This window comes from Daktulosphaira vitifoliae, unplaced genomic scaffold, assembly GCF_025091365.1.
Source record: "Daktulosphaira vitifoliae isolate Bord-2020 unplaced genomic scaffold, ASM2509136v1 Scaffold_5, whole genome shotgun sequence".
In the NCBI taxonomy this organism is placed as follows: domain Eukaryota; kingdom Metazoa; phylum Arthropoda; class Insecta; order Hemiptera; family Phylloxeridae; genus Daktulosphaira; species Daktulosphaira vitifoliae.
Window position 1 is genome coordinate 5,001,658 of NW_026099576.1, and position 12,846 is coordinate 5,014,503.

The 12,846-nt window shown below is 24.5% G+C and overlaps 1 protein-coding gene across 1 annotated transcript; it reads right to left on the minus strand.

Moving 5' to 3' along the window:
- Positions 1–1,655: 1,655 nt before the first annotated feature.
- LOC126908483 (uncharacterized) lies at positions 1,656–6,438 on the minus strand. Its single transcript, XM_050690619.1, has 5 exons — positions 6,276–6,438; positions 3,071–3,145; positions 2,699–2,767; positions 2,582–2,641; positions 1,656–1,846 (listed from the first exon to the last, which is right to left on the minus strand). Exons 1-5 carry the CDS (start codon positions 6,352–6,354, stop codon positions 1,755–1,757), a joined length of 375 nt encoding a protein of 124 aa, XP_050546576.1. The 5' UTR covers positions 6,355–6,438; the 3' UTR covers positions 1,656–1,754.
- Positions 6,439–12,846: the final 6,408 nt, after the last annotated feature.

Below are 12,846 nucleotides of genomic sequence, written 5' to 3' on the forward strand. Positions count from 1 at the left end.
ATGATGGTCGATTCATTTAATGATTCTTACCAAGAAATTACTTGTTGAACAGATTTCTCAAAAATCGGACATTTGTCAAAGTAATAATACTTCATTATAAATATAAATAAAAATACTTTAGCAGTTTAAAAAAAGGATATTTTAGCATTAAATTAATTATTTTTTTAGTCAGGTGGAAAGAATACAATACATCGCAAAAAGTGACGAGAGATGAAAATGAAAAAAAATATATCATTAAATATTTTATAAAGGAGTCTCAGAATTCATTCATTAGTTTCCATGAGACAGTTGACCAAGCTGAAGCTTACATCTCATTACTACAAAGTAAAACCATTCATTTTAATTATTGGCACGGTTTTAAAACCACGTGACATATTATTATATTTTGATGCCATCAAGTACACAATTTTTTCAATAATAAAAGCAGTGGATGTCGGCTTTTAAATATTCCACTTTTTTAATTTAGAATAGCCACTTCTATCATGCGCTGACTGGACGTTTATTCAATAATATTACTATAAATTATTTTTAAAAAACGACTAATCCCATCAAACGGTTAAACAAGTATTACAGGATCTCATCAAAATAGTAAAATAATTTTATTATATATTTTTTATATTATATTGAAAAATCCTTTTATTTTTTCACTTTATACTTTTCTTCTTATAAATTATAAATTTTTATTTTATTATTTTAAATTAATTTTTAATTTAATCGAATGTATGAACAGATTGTAAGCTTTCTTACTAAAATTCATAAAAAATAAAATGTGATAAATACACCGTTTCAGTTTATATTCTATATGTCTATTTAAATACACATGTGTACAAGTTTTATTTATAATTTACTATTGTAAAATTAAATATTGTTCATTAAATTATTTATAATATTATAAATATTACTCAATATATATTAAATATCGTGTTTACCTAAGTAAATTACAACCATAATGAAGATTATATTTATAATTTAATATGGGATTTTATTTGTACACTAGTATGTTAATTTAATAAAAATTCATTATCATATTAAAAAAAAAATTTACTCAATTCTTTAAAAATTATTTTATCATCATCAAAGTAATATAGATATAGAATAATAATTCGTCAGAAATACGATGAATTTATCAATATGACAAAGTTATAATTATTGTATTGTAACAGTATTTTATTATTTTAATAATATCAACATTGTTATAACGATGAACAAACCACTACAATTTTTCTCTGTCGTATTAATAAATGTATCATAGTTTCAATAGTAATGATAAATTTATCAAATTGATAAATTATAGATCGAGGATTTTTTCTGAGTGGAATAAATAATAAACAAAAAATTTGGATGTCGTGGTGTGCCATTAAAATTATTTGTCATTCAGTAAAAATTTGACATTGATGATACTAATTGTATTCTTGAGTTTTAATTATTACGTTGTAAAAAATATTCAATATAACCTTACTGCCAAATAATACATTTTTCAAAATAAATGTTTAATTTATTTATACGAATTTTTGTATATACACAACTATTTTGAATTAAAAATGATATCATTTTTAATATATTATACCTAAATAATAAAAACAATTATAGTAATATCGTATTTAAACATAAATTAACGATTGAATCAGCTTCAAAAAATGTTATTTAAAAATATCTGAAACACGAATTATGTTTTATTTATTTTGTACTGAATTTTTACAATTTTATAGTTTGAATATATAAAATTTGTTTTTTTTTATAACATGAAAATTTACTTATAAGAAAACATGAAATGGTATATTTTTTTTTTCTTCTTCCACAGGCTTGGCTTCACTGATTTCTTTGTTTTTGGAATCATTTTTTAACTCTAGTATAACAAACAAATTTTCTAAAGTGAATATTTTCATATTACAAAACTGAAATTTAAAAAAACTAACACAGTACAGTCGCGGCATTCTATTGATTTTTTTACTTTTATAGCTAATTTCTTATAAAAGAACAATCAATCATGGATTATTTTTTTTCTATTATAGTAAATTTTAAAATCTTTAACTAGATAGGTTAGAAATTATCAAGCCATCCAGAATATTGTCAAAAATTGAGTTAAAATAAATGTTTTACGCTTGACTTATACTTCTAAATCTTCTCTGTACATAGGTATATCATAATATATTCACAAAAAGCATATTATGAGAAAGTTCATTACTTCTAGTTAACTGTTTTAAAAATTTTTTAAGTTCGGTGACTTAAAAAAAAAGTTATAATAGTTTTAAAATGAAGATTTTATTATTTTTAATGGTTTTTTTTGCGTTAGCTTAAATTTGATTTTTTAAATTTCTAAAATTGAGGGTTTTTTTAATTTTTGGTACTTTGAAGTTCAATTAGATTAATATATTAATATAATAATAATATTCTTTTGGAGTATTGTTTATTAAAATTAGCTCAATGAAAGCTGATTCTTTTCATAAACAGTAATAAAAATAAGCACACGCCATCACAATCCCAATATTTTCGCAGCTACACATCAAAGCTAAAAACTTGGAACAACATAAAATAACAAATGAACTTTTATTTATATTCGATATTTTGTCGATATAGGTACCTTGATTGAAAAAATCGATGAATCCTGGTTTATCCTCAAGTTTAGGATTATTCTCGTTCTCTAAATTAGTAAAAAAATATTAAAATTGTTTAATCAAAACGTATTGTATCGTTATACCTTGGTCAAAAACATTTGAAGGTCCTGAAAAATTTGAAGAATCTACACTTTCGGAACGACTCCTCCTATCTAAAATAGTTAAAAATGTTAAAAACGATTGATCAAAACATATTTTGTCAGTATAACTCGATTGGAAAAATTAGTGGATATTGGTTTATTTACGCTTTCAGAATTATTCTCCATTTCTAGTACTTTCATTTATAGTAAAAAATATTAAAATTGATTGACCATCGCAAAATTTTTATTCTATATATCAATGAGCAAGTTTTAAAATTGTGATTTATAAAAACAAATATTTAAATACTTTATTTCTTTTACTTATAGTTTCTTTTATTTGGAATCGCAAAATAAATTTTTTATTAGATACTTTACCTCTTTTTTTTTTGAGTTCTTTTTTAAAGAAATCAATTTCAATAGGTCTCTTAGTTTCCGGTTCATTTCGTGCATCTATAATCAAATAAATAATTAAAAAGTAATGTGCAGTTGGAAGACAGTAAAATGGAATTATGGTATTTTTTAGATTAGTATTTATTGATATCTGTCAATAATTAAAATCACTTTCATAAATGTTTAGAAGCATATTAGAAACATTAAAAAATATTTAACATATCTACCAAAAATTGTATGGTATTTGACTTTAGAGACCTATTATTTGCAGTCACCGGATTTTTTTTTCTTGTAATCATATAATGCATTTAACAAACTTTAATTTGAAATATATAGAATGATATTTGCAAAATATTACAAAATCGCTAATTTTACCAAAAATTATATGTTTTTTTTTTCAATGTCTGAAACTTCCCATAAATTGAGATTTTGAATAGTTTTCTTTTTTCATCTTAAAGTACATTGCATTATTTTTATTTTAGGTTAAATGTAAGTTTTTTTGAACATTATCAAAACTTAATATTAGAAAAAATTGTTATGATTTTTAACCACTAAAGAACCTTGGTGAATGATTGGATTTTTAAAAATGTATATTGAAATAAAGATGTGTTAAATATTACCACTGAACAATTTGATTTGATTAAGGATTATTCAAATAGTTAGTGATTTATCATATCCGCCAAAATTTTATAATTATCAACTTAAGTGGACGATTACTCATAACGTCTTTCTTTTTTAATAAGTATATAAAAAAAAACTTAAATTTGATTTAACTTTAAATGATTTGTTGTTATACAAAAAAAAAACTTCTAAATATGCTAATTTTACCAAAAATTGTATAATTTTTGGTTTTAATAAACAATAAGTTTATACTTATATTTGACCTCTACTTACATACAAAATAAAAATAAACAACAAAATATTATTTTACAATAACTTATACGACCAGTCTGGGCTTATGAAGTTCAGGTCTGATGGTGTGCTAAATCTTCTCAGCACATAAATTATTAAAGCATTTCAATCTATTGCACTTTGACCTATAACTTCTATATTCTATCTATATATACTTCTGTATGCGTTCCAAACAACATACTGCATAATAACTTATTACTGAAAACAGTCAACGAAGTAGCATCCAAATTCTACCTTAGATCCCTATCCTCACACATACATTCCTCATAACACACTTCTGAATAAACCACTCTCAGGTGTCTCAAAAAGCGACCGTAAAATACTTTTACATTCTCAAATATTTAAAAAGAAATCTTAAGCTAAGGTTAAATACTTTTTTAATAAATAATTTTGAATTTAAATTTAACAATATACCAATGTCGCTGAATCATAGTTGATAGTACTTTTCTGAAATTATTGAATGGATTTTATCACTTATATTTTTACTTATATAACTATAAAACTGTAAATTAATATCTTTAGATTTTTCTTTTTTATATTTGTTACGTTTTTAAAGTGGACTGTATAAAACCGTTCGAAATTACTTTTAATTATCTAATTAATAAAAAACGATATAAACTTAAACCTTTAACTTAGTTTATTACTTTACTTTATATACACATGTTTGGCGTGCACGTCGTGCCGTCCTTTTCGTTGACGAGACATCGTTCGACTATTTATTACAAAAACGAAAAAACCGGTACGCACCGGATAAACGCGCTTATCACTATACTACATTCAAATAAAAAAAAAAAACAAACTATGGATCGAACAATACAAGGTGATTTTTTTATCATAACCCACTCAATTACTTGCAGAATAATAATAATTTAAACATTTTTTTTTTCATTATCTTTAGTTACACATTATTCTTGAATTTTTAACTATGTAATACTTTTTAAGTTCATCCCTTATGCCTTGGAGGGGGGTCAACTTTGTTTTTTTAAATGGTAACACATATTTTTAATTTAATAAAATGTTTGAGTTTTTAATTTAATAGTAAATGGCATTTGAATTTTTAATATAACTTAATTCGTTTATTAGATATAATCATTTAAAGTTTCAAATTTTTGAATTAATATACAGGTATAATACACAAGGGATTACAAATATAGGTAGCTAATTGGTTTTTTATAACATCGATATTAGCAGGTACACAGCATTGTTATTATCAATTGTAGTAAGGCACATTGTTATGAGTTTATAAATACACTAACTGACAAAACAGAAAGTATATCTATTGATAATCATAATTGATAATAAACAATCCGTGACTGAGACAGCAATGTCATAAAAATCCAATTAGCTACCTGTATTTACAATCCCATGTGTATTATACATGTATATTAACTCAAAATTTTGAAACTTTAAATGTTTATATCTAATAAGCTAATAAAGTTATATTAAAAATTCAAATGTCATTTACTATTAAATTAAAAACTCAAACATTTTATTAAATTAAAAATATGTGTTACCATTTAAAAAAACAAAATTGATCCCCCTTCAAGGCATAAGGGATGAACTTAAAAAGTATTACATAGTTAAAAATTCAAGAATAGTGTGTAACTAAAGATAATAATAAAAAAAAAATGTTTAAATTATTATTATTCTGCAAGTAATTGAGTGGGTTATGATAAAAAAATCACTCTGTATTCTTGGTCCAAATTTGTCGATAATAAAGTTATATTTTCTGATAACGTACAAAATTTTCTTATATCATTGTCAAGATTTATTTATACTTGATTAAAAAACACACCAATAAGATGAAATGTGTTAATGCTGGACATATTATTATGAGCATAATTGAATCTTTCAAATAAGGTCTTTAAAATAATATTGTCCTGTGCACTGCATAACACAGGATAAGTATGCAATTTATCCAAAGCAATCATTGCACTTTGCATTAATTTTACTAGGAAAAATACATGTGGTATTAGACTCCATAATTCTAAGGCACAATTTACTGCATACTGATTATAGATTCCTAGACTATTATAATATTCACAATGCCGACGTAGTTGACATAATAAATAAAAAATTGATTTTAAATCATTTGCGTACGTGCAACCAAGTAAGATAGTCGATATTCGTATTCTAGTATTAACCGAACAGTAAATATTAGGGGGAAATATTAGACTTCGATCAAAATTTTCATTTAGATATGTTACCGACGTGATGTCTTTAATATAACGCCATCCAGGACAATTTAAAATATTATTTACAGTATCTATTATCTTACTTGAATTTGATTCCGTTTCTATATAAAAAATGCAAGAAAATATAAGTTGAAAAATTATAATAAAATTTAAAGGTAACATTTTTTCAGTAATGAACAAAAATGGTATTGTCTAAAATATGTTCTTGAGTTTAAAAAGTTGTAAATATGTAATAGAATTTTATTTTTATATTAAAATTATACGAGTAATCGAATATAAAATACACAGGTGGCAAAATTAATAATGATTAATTTAGCATCATAGAAAAAAGATTATATTTAAATTATATATGATATAATTATATGCTTAGCACAATTAATTGCAACAATGATAAATGTGTGAAAAATGTTTACAGCTCATAATTTATTTTTGGTAAAAATAGATTCATATTTGTAAAAAAATAATTTTATGGCTAAATATTTTTCGATGACGAGTAGAACTAATATGAGCATATATAAAAAATAAATAATTAATTATTTTTAATACATATATATATATATATAATTAAAGATTTATAAAATTATAATTTGATAAATCTGTTATGTCAAATAAATTTTACTTATAACAGTAAAGAAAAACTAAATTTTAAAATAAACGTATAATTGGATATTCTTATTTCTTAAAGAAAACAAATTAATTAAATATAAGTTTAATAAAATTAACATTTTCTCTATTTAAAATATACTACATCCTCCAATATGAATTAAACGTATCTTTTTATATTTTTGACTTGGATTTTTAAATTATTTTTCAAATACAGAGCTATTGATATGTTCATTGCAACAAAAAGACGAAAATACTTTTTTAATATATCAAAAGAAATAAAAAACAAAATTTCTTTACATTAAAATATAACAAATAATGTATAGTTTTGTTACTATTAGTGTTATTTTATTTAACTCCATCATCTTTTAGGTACTATATACACTAGGATTACAAATATTTTTTTTTTCATTAAAATGATGACTTTTAAGTATATTTATAATTTGTGCTATTTACACAATACGTACATTGGATAGTTTACATTAAATAGTTTAATGTCCACATTAAAACTTCCGAACAATAAAAGCAAAATTAACAATGTATAATAATAATTATGAAAGAGTAATTATTATACTAATGACAATAATGAAGTAGAAGATATGTACAAAAGATTTTGTTAAGATGATAATAGTATCTCAACCATTGGTGAGCAAGATGTCGTTTGGGTTTTTTTAAATTAATTTAAAAAAAAAATTATAACATCCTTGTTAAAGTACACCATTTTCAGTAAAAATCAATGTCTGAATTTTTGAAAAATGGTTGAAAAATAGATAGTTTACAGTAAATGTATTTACAATTAGTGCCTATGAAGAACTTAATCAAACCCTAAATTTCATATCAAATTATATTATTGTTTTGTTTTACCCAAACGCATATCCTTTTCTTTTGTATGTCTTCTAGTAAAAAAAACAATGGACCTATTTGTTTGTTATTATGATCTCAGACTTAGTCCTTTATAAACAATTTTTTTGAAATAAGTAAACAAAAAATACATTAATCTTGCCAAAACTATCTTAAAAGGACCTGGGGGTGTCACATTTTCCTACTCAGCAATATTTTATCGTTTTAGACGGCCATTTTCAATTAGTGATGATTTTTACAAAAAGAAAAACTTATTCTGTCAGCAAAAACAATACTGCACTTTTACCTTCCATTATTTTAGCTTCAAAATGGACTTGCCTCTTGCCTAAAGCAACTTAAAAAACTTTAACATTATCGTTAATTTTTACATGTCCATGAAAATCTGTACCAAAAATGAAAGACATTTTGATGTGTTTTTATGCTGAGGTAATACTTTGGTTCTGTTGCTTTTTGTAATTTCAGTCATGTTGTTCGAGCTAGGCGACAATGCGCGGTGGAGTTAATTGGTTCTTATCAGCCGTTTCCACCATAAACCATAAAAAAATTATAACATTTTTAGATCTGATCGTGATATAAGTCGTGAAACAAGAGGGGGTGGCGTTTTAATAGCTATAAGTAATAAATTTAATTGTGTTCTTTTACATTCAGAAAATATTAATAATATATGTTATATATTTGTTTTACTAAATTATAATAATAGAAAAGTTTTATTAAGTTGTGTATATTTTCCACCTAATACTAGTGAAGAAAGTTACATTTCATTTTGTAACTTAGTTGAAGATACTATTTCTTCTTACTTCATTTCGGAAATAATAATCATAGGTGATTTTAATTTACCTGGTTGTGTGTGGTCAATCAATAACCCTATGCTAAATACTACTGCTAATATTTTTTTTAATATTCTTATAAATTATCTTAATTTAAAACAGTGTAATAATATTAGAAATTCTCATAAAAATTTATTAGATCTAATTTTTACTGATTTTAATATATTGAACATGTCTAAAGGTCCATCTTTAACACCGATATATGACGTCTATCACCCCCCTTTAGAGTTTATTTGCTCATTGAATATATCTTTTAATACTCCTAGTGAAACAATAACTCTTATATTTTACAATTTTAACTTATGTAAACTAAGTAATATAGGTGCACACCTCTCAAAAATAGATATTATACAACATTTCAATAACTTAAATTTAAACTCGTCTATTGATAAGTTGTATGAAATTATTTTGCATATTTATGTCCCTAAATTTAAATTCAATCCTAACATAAATTGTAACATCATATGGTCAAATCCAGCCCTTAGAAAATTAATTAAATTAAAAAAAGAAGCTTACAAAAAATTAAAAATAACAAATTTTCAACAGGATTATTCAACTTTTTCCGAACTTCGGAAAAAATGCAAATTATTATATAGTCAAATTAATGCAAATTACATACAAAAAATTGAAAATGGGGTAAATGTAAATCCTAAATCATTTTGGCATTATGTCCAGTCCTTGAGAACTAATAGATCAAATATACCTAATACAGTTTATCTTGATACAGTTGTATCTAAAAATATCAATGAAACAACTGAATTATTTGCAAAATATTTATTTTCTGTTTATACAGATTATGCTAATAAAATTGATTTATATGATAGTTCATTAGTTGAGAGAATTCTTAATTTAAATTCTTTGCATATTTCAGAATATGAAATTTATGATATGTTAGATTCATTAAGTGTTTATGTAGGTATTGGCCCTGATGGAATCCCTTCGTCATTTTTAAAGGCTTGTAAGTCAGTTTTAGTCAAACCACTACATTATTTATTTAATTTATCGCTTTCTAGTGGATATTTCCCGAATATTTGGAAAAGATCTTATATTACTCCTATTTATAAATCTATATATATAAATAGCCTTTCCTTGTCAATGGCATTTTAACCCTCCTGGTGCTCCTAATTTCGAAGGTTGTGGGAGGCATCAATGAAATCTACCAAAACTTTATTAGTCCGTACGCTGGGAAATTCTGTGTTAACTTACAAGGAAATCAACACTATAGTAGTAAGGATTAAGGCTATACTTAACTCTCGACCACTGACACCCCTGTGCCAAGATCCCGCGGATGTACAATGTCTCAATCCAGGACATTTTTTAAAAAGTAGACCACTATTGGATGTTCTGGCCCCCGATTTTACCGGCACAAGAATCAACTAAACTAATCGCTGGAAATTGGTACAACAATTAAGTCAGAGTTTCTGGAAAAGATGGTCTACTGAATACTTGGTTACTTTACAACGGCGCAATGGTTGGACTCGTGAGCGGATGGTTAATATTTAAGTAAATGAACTGGTGATCATTAAACAGGACAATCTACCACCATTAAGATGGAGTATCGGTAGAGTTACCAAAGTCTATCCGGGTCCAGATAATGTAGTTTGAAATGCGGATGTTTTGACAACCCATGGCATTCTCAAGCCCTTTAGGGCACGTGAAGGGGTTGACTTATTGTACTCAAATTTTACCCATTTCATTTTTTTAGTGAACCTAACGAAATTTTGAGCCCATGACTCTGAATTTATGAAGTTGAAAAATAAGGACCAGCCTAATATATATATATAAATTTAAAAAAGTGCCTGTAAAATATTAATTAAATACGGGGACGCCCATTAAATTATAACATATATATATATATATGTTATAATTAGGCGGTTACACATGTATAGTCGGAATAAACATTTTTTAGCGACTACCTCAATATGTATTGTTTAAATTAATTAAAATTGAATTGTTTCAGTAAAATACATATTTAACTGATAAATTAATTGCTGTCCAGAATAAGAAATAAGCAATAACGCATTTAGGAGAGCGCAGGGACCGAGTACTCCTCGTTGAATATTCTATGCTGATATAAAAATGTTGGTGAACTTTTTTTGCTTATAAATATTTTAAAATAAGTAAAAAATAGTCACAAAAGTTTTCACAGATGCTTGTCAATTAAAATAATTTTCGTGCTTCATTAACAGGTATAGCAATTAAAAAATTTATAATGCATTTTGAATTTCTAAATACATTCCTAGTAATAGAAGTGGCGAAATAAATTTTTTTTTCTAATTTATATAAAATTAAGTTAGTCACAAAATTTTTAATTGGAGAATTTAATATAATTGCATATGGTAAATCAAAGCAAGTTCACATTTGGAGCAAGATGATCATCTTGAATTAAAACAATTTTGAAATGTTTGTGGAAAATTTTCTAAATACAAGGTGATTATTTAACACTAGCCACTTGATTTATCTAAAAATGAATATTTTTTTTGTGAATTTCTTTTTTTTATGCTTTTGTTAGTTACATAAGTGTTTTACATTTATCTGTTATAAAATAATTTATAACATATCCATCACTTATATCTTAAAGGAGTGTCAACTTAATTTATCTTAACTATATATTTAACTAGCTTATAAAATAGAAAATGACTGAAAAATAACAAATGTTTGCTTAATATTTTAGAAATTATTAGCATTTCAAAATATAGACTGGAGCTGAAGCGAGGATGGTGTTATTTTTCTTATTAGTCATTTCTTGGCCGCTCTTTACCCAAGGTGCAAAATTGTGAATATCTTCGGAATTACTGGTTTAAAAGTTGTTATTGGCCAGTCATTTTTATAATTATATCATTTTCTATTTTATAAGCTAGTTAAAAATGTATGATGACATTTAAAAAAAATAAAATTAACATTCCTATTATACATAGAGATGAACATAAAAAACGTTTTATTACAGATAAATAGGAACAATAACTTACAAAAGTAAAAAAAAAAATTAGGTTTTTAAGAGAAATAGAGTGGCAAGTGTTAATAGAATGATGTTGCATAATAACCAAACATTGACAAAACGTTTGAAAATATTTTGATGGATATATGTTTTTTTAAATCGCATTTACACTTTTTTGCAAAAATTATTACAATTTGAATTTATAACCATAGTTTTAAAATTAGAACGTACTGCTCTGTTTTTTTTACAACATATGTACTATATGTTGTAAAAAAAATTAAAGTAAATTATTTTTTCTAAATTAAAAATATTTTATACGTGTTTATTGCAAATCCTGCTAATTTTGGATAAATTTTAAAAAGCTAACTTAACACAAGAAACACATAATTTATAGATTTATTTTATTTCTTAGTATTCACATATATTAAAAATTGTTAGTTAGAGAAACAGTGCTTTTAACAATTTAACAGTTTTTTTAAAACTGTTTTAAAAATAAAAGAAAACTTTTTTTTCTATTTTCAATCTCTGATTCATGAACCTAAGAAGTTTCATATTTTACTTTATTATAAAAAAACCTAGTATAATGAGGTCACGGCACAGTGGGGACGTGGCATAGTTGGGTCAAGATATCTCCTATTTCCTTAAATATGTCCTGATTACAAGTTTAATAATTTATAAGTGTAATAAATGAATAAATATATACAAAGGAAAATGGTTTTATTTATAAAATAAAGTATATAAATAGTATTTATCATAAAAAAATAGCACAGTGGGGTCGCAGCATAGTGGAGACATTGCATAGTAGGGTCCAGTATAGATTTAATCTGACAGTGATTAAAATCACTATCATAAGAAACGCTTCGATGCAAATCTGTAGATAGTGTTTAATTTTAAAAAATTGATGGATAATTGCAAAAGCAACATCAACTTCTATTAAAATAAAATACAAAACCCATAATTATCATACAAAAATAGTATATTTTTCAATATGGTAGCCATTTGCGTATAGAAGATAGATCGTCGGGACAAATTTTTTTTTTTCATTTTGTAGTACATAAAATAAGCTTTAATTTTATATATGTTTAAAGGACGCAGTATTTCCGGAACATTTTCAAAAATTAAGTTGAAAAAGTTATTTTTTGTAAAAAAGTTACTATTTTAAATCCTCCCAGTGAGCAGAATAAGTGTTAGATTTTCAAAAAAAATTATATCAAATGAAAGGGAAATATCTAAGGTTTCAATACAAAAATATATTATTTTTATTTGTTCATTTTTGAAAAAGTTATGGCAGTTTTAAGTACAAAAAACATCCCGATAAAATGTAATTTTTATCGCAAACATTACATTTTTTTTTAAATTTTCGACAGCCATTTGCACATAGAAGATAAGATGTCGGGACAAATTTTTTTTTTTCATTTGATAGTA

What these genes read in the sequence shown, in the direction of transcription:
- LOC126908483 (XM_050690619.1), bottom strand. Translation starts at nt 6,354, where the DNA reads ATGTTACCTTTAAATTTTATTATAATTTTTCAACTTATATTTTCTTGC. An exon ending in AGAAACGGAATCAAATTCAA is followed by an intron (nt 3,146 to 6,275) that starts GTAAGATAATAG and finishes ATTTGATTATAG; the next exon opens with ATGCACGAAATGAACCGGAA. An exon ending in TTCAAATGTTTTTGACCAAG is followed by an intron (nt 2,642 to 2,698) that starts GTATAACGATAC and finishes TTACTAATTTAG; the next exon opens with AGAACGAGAATAATCCTAAA.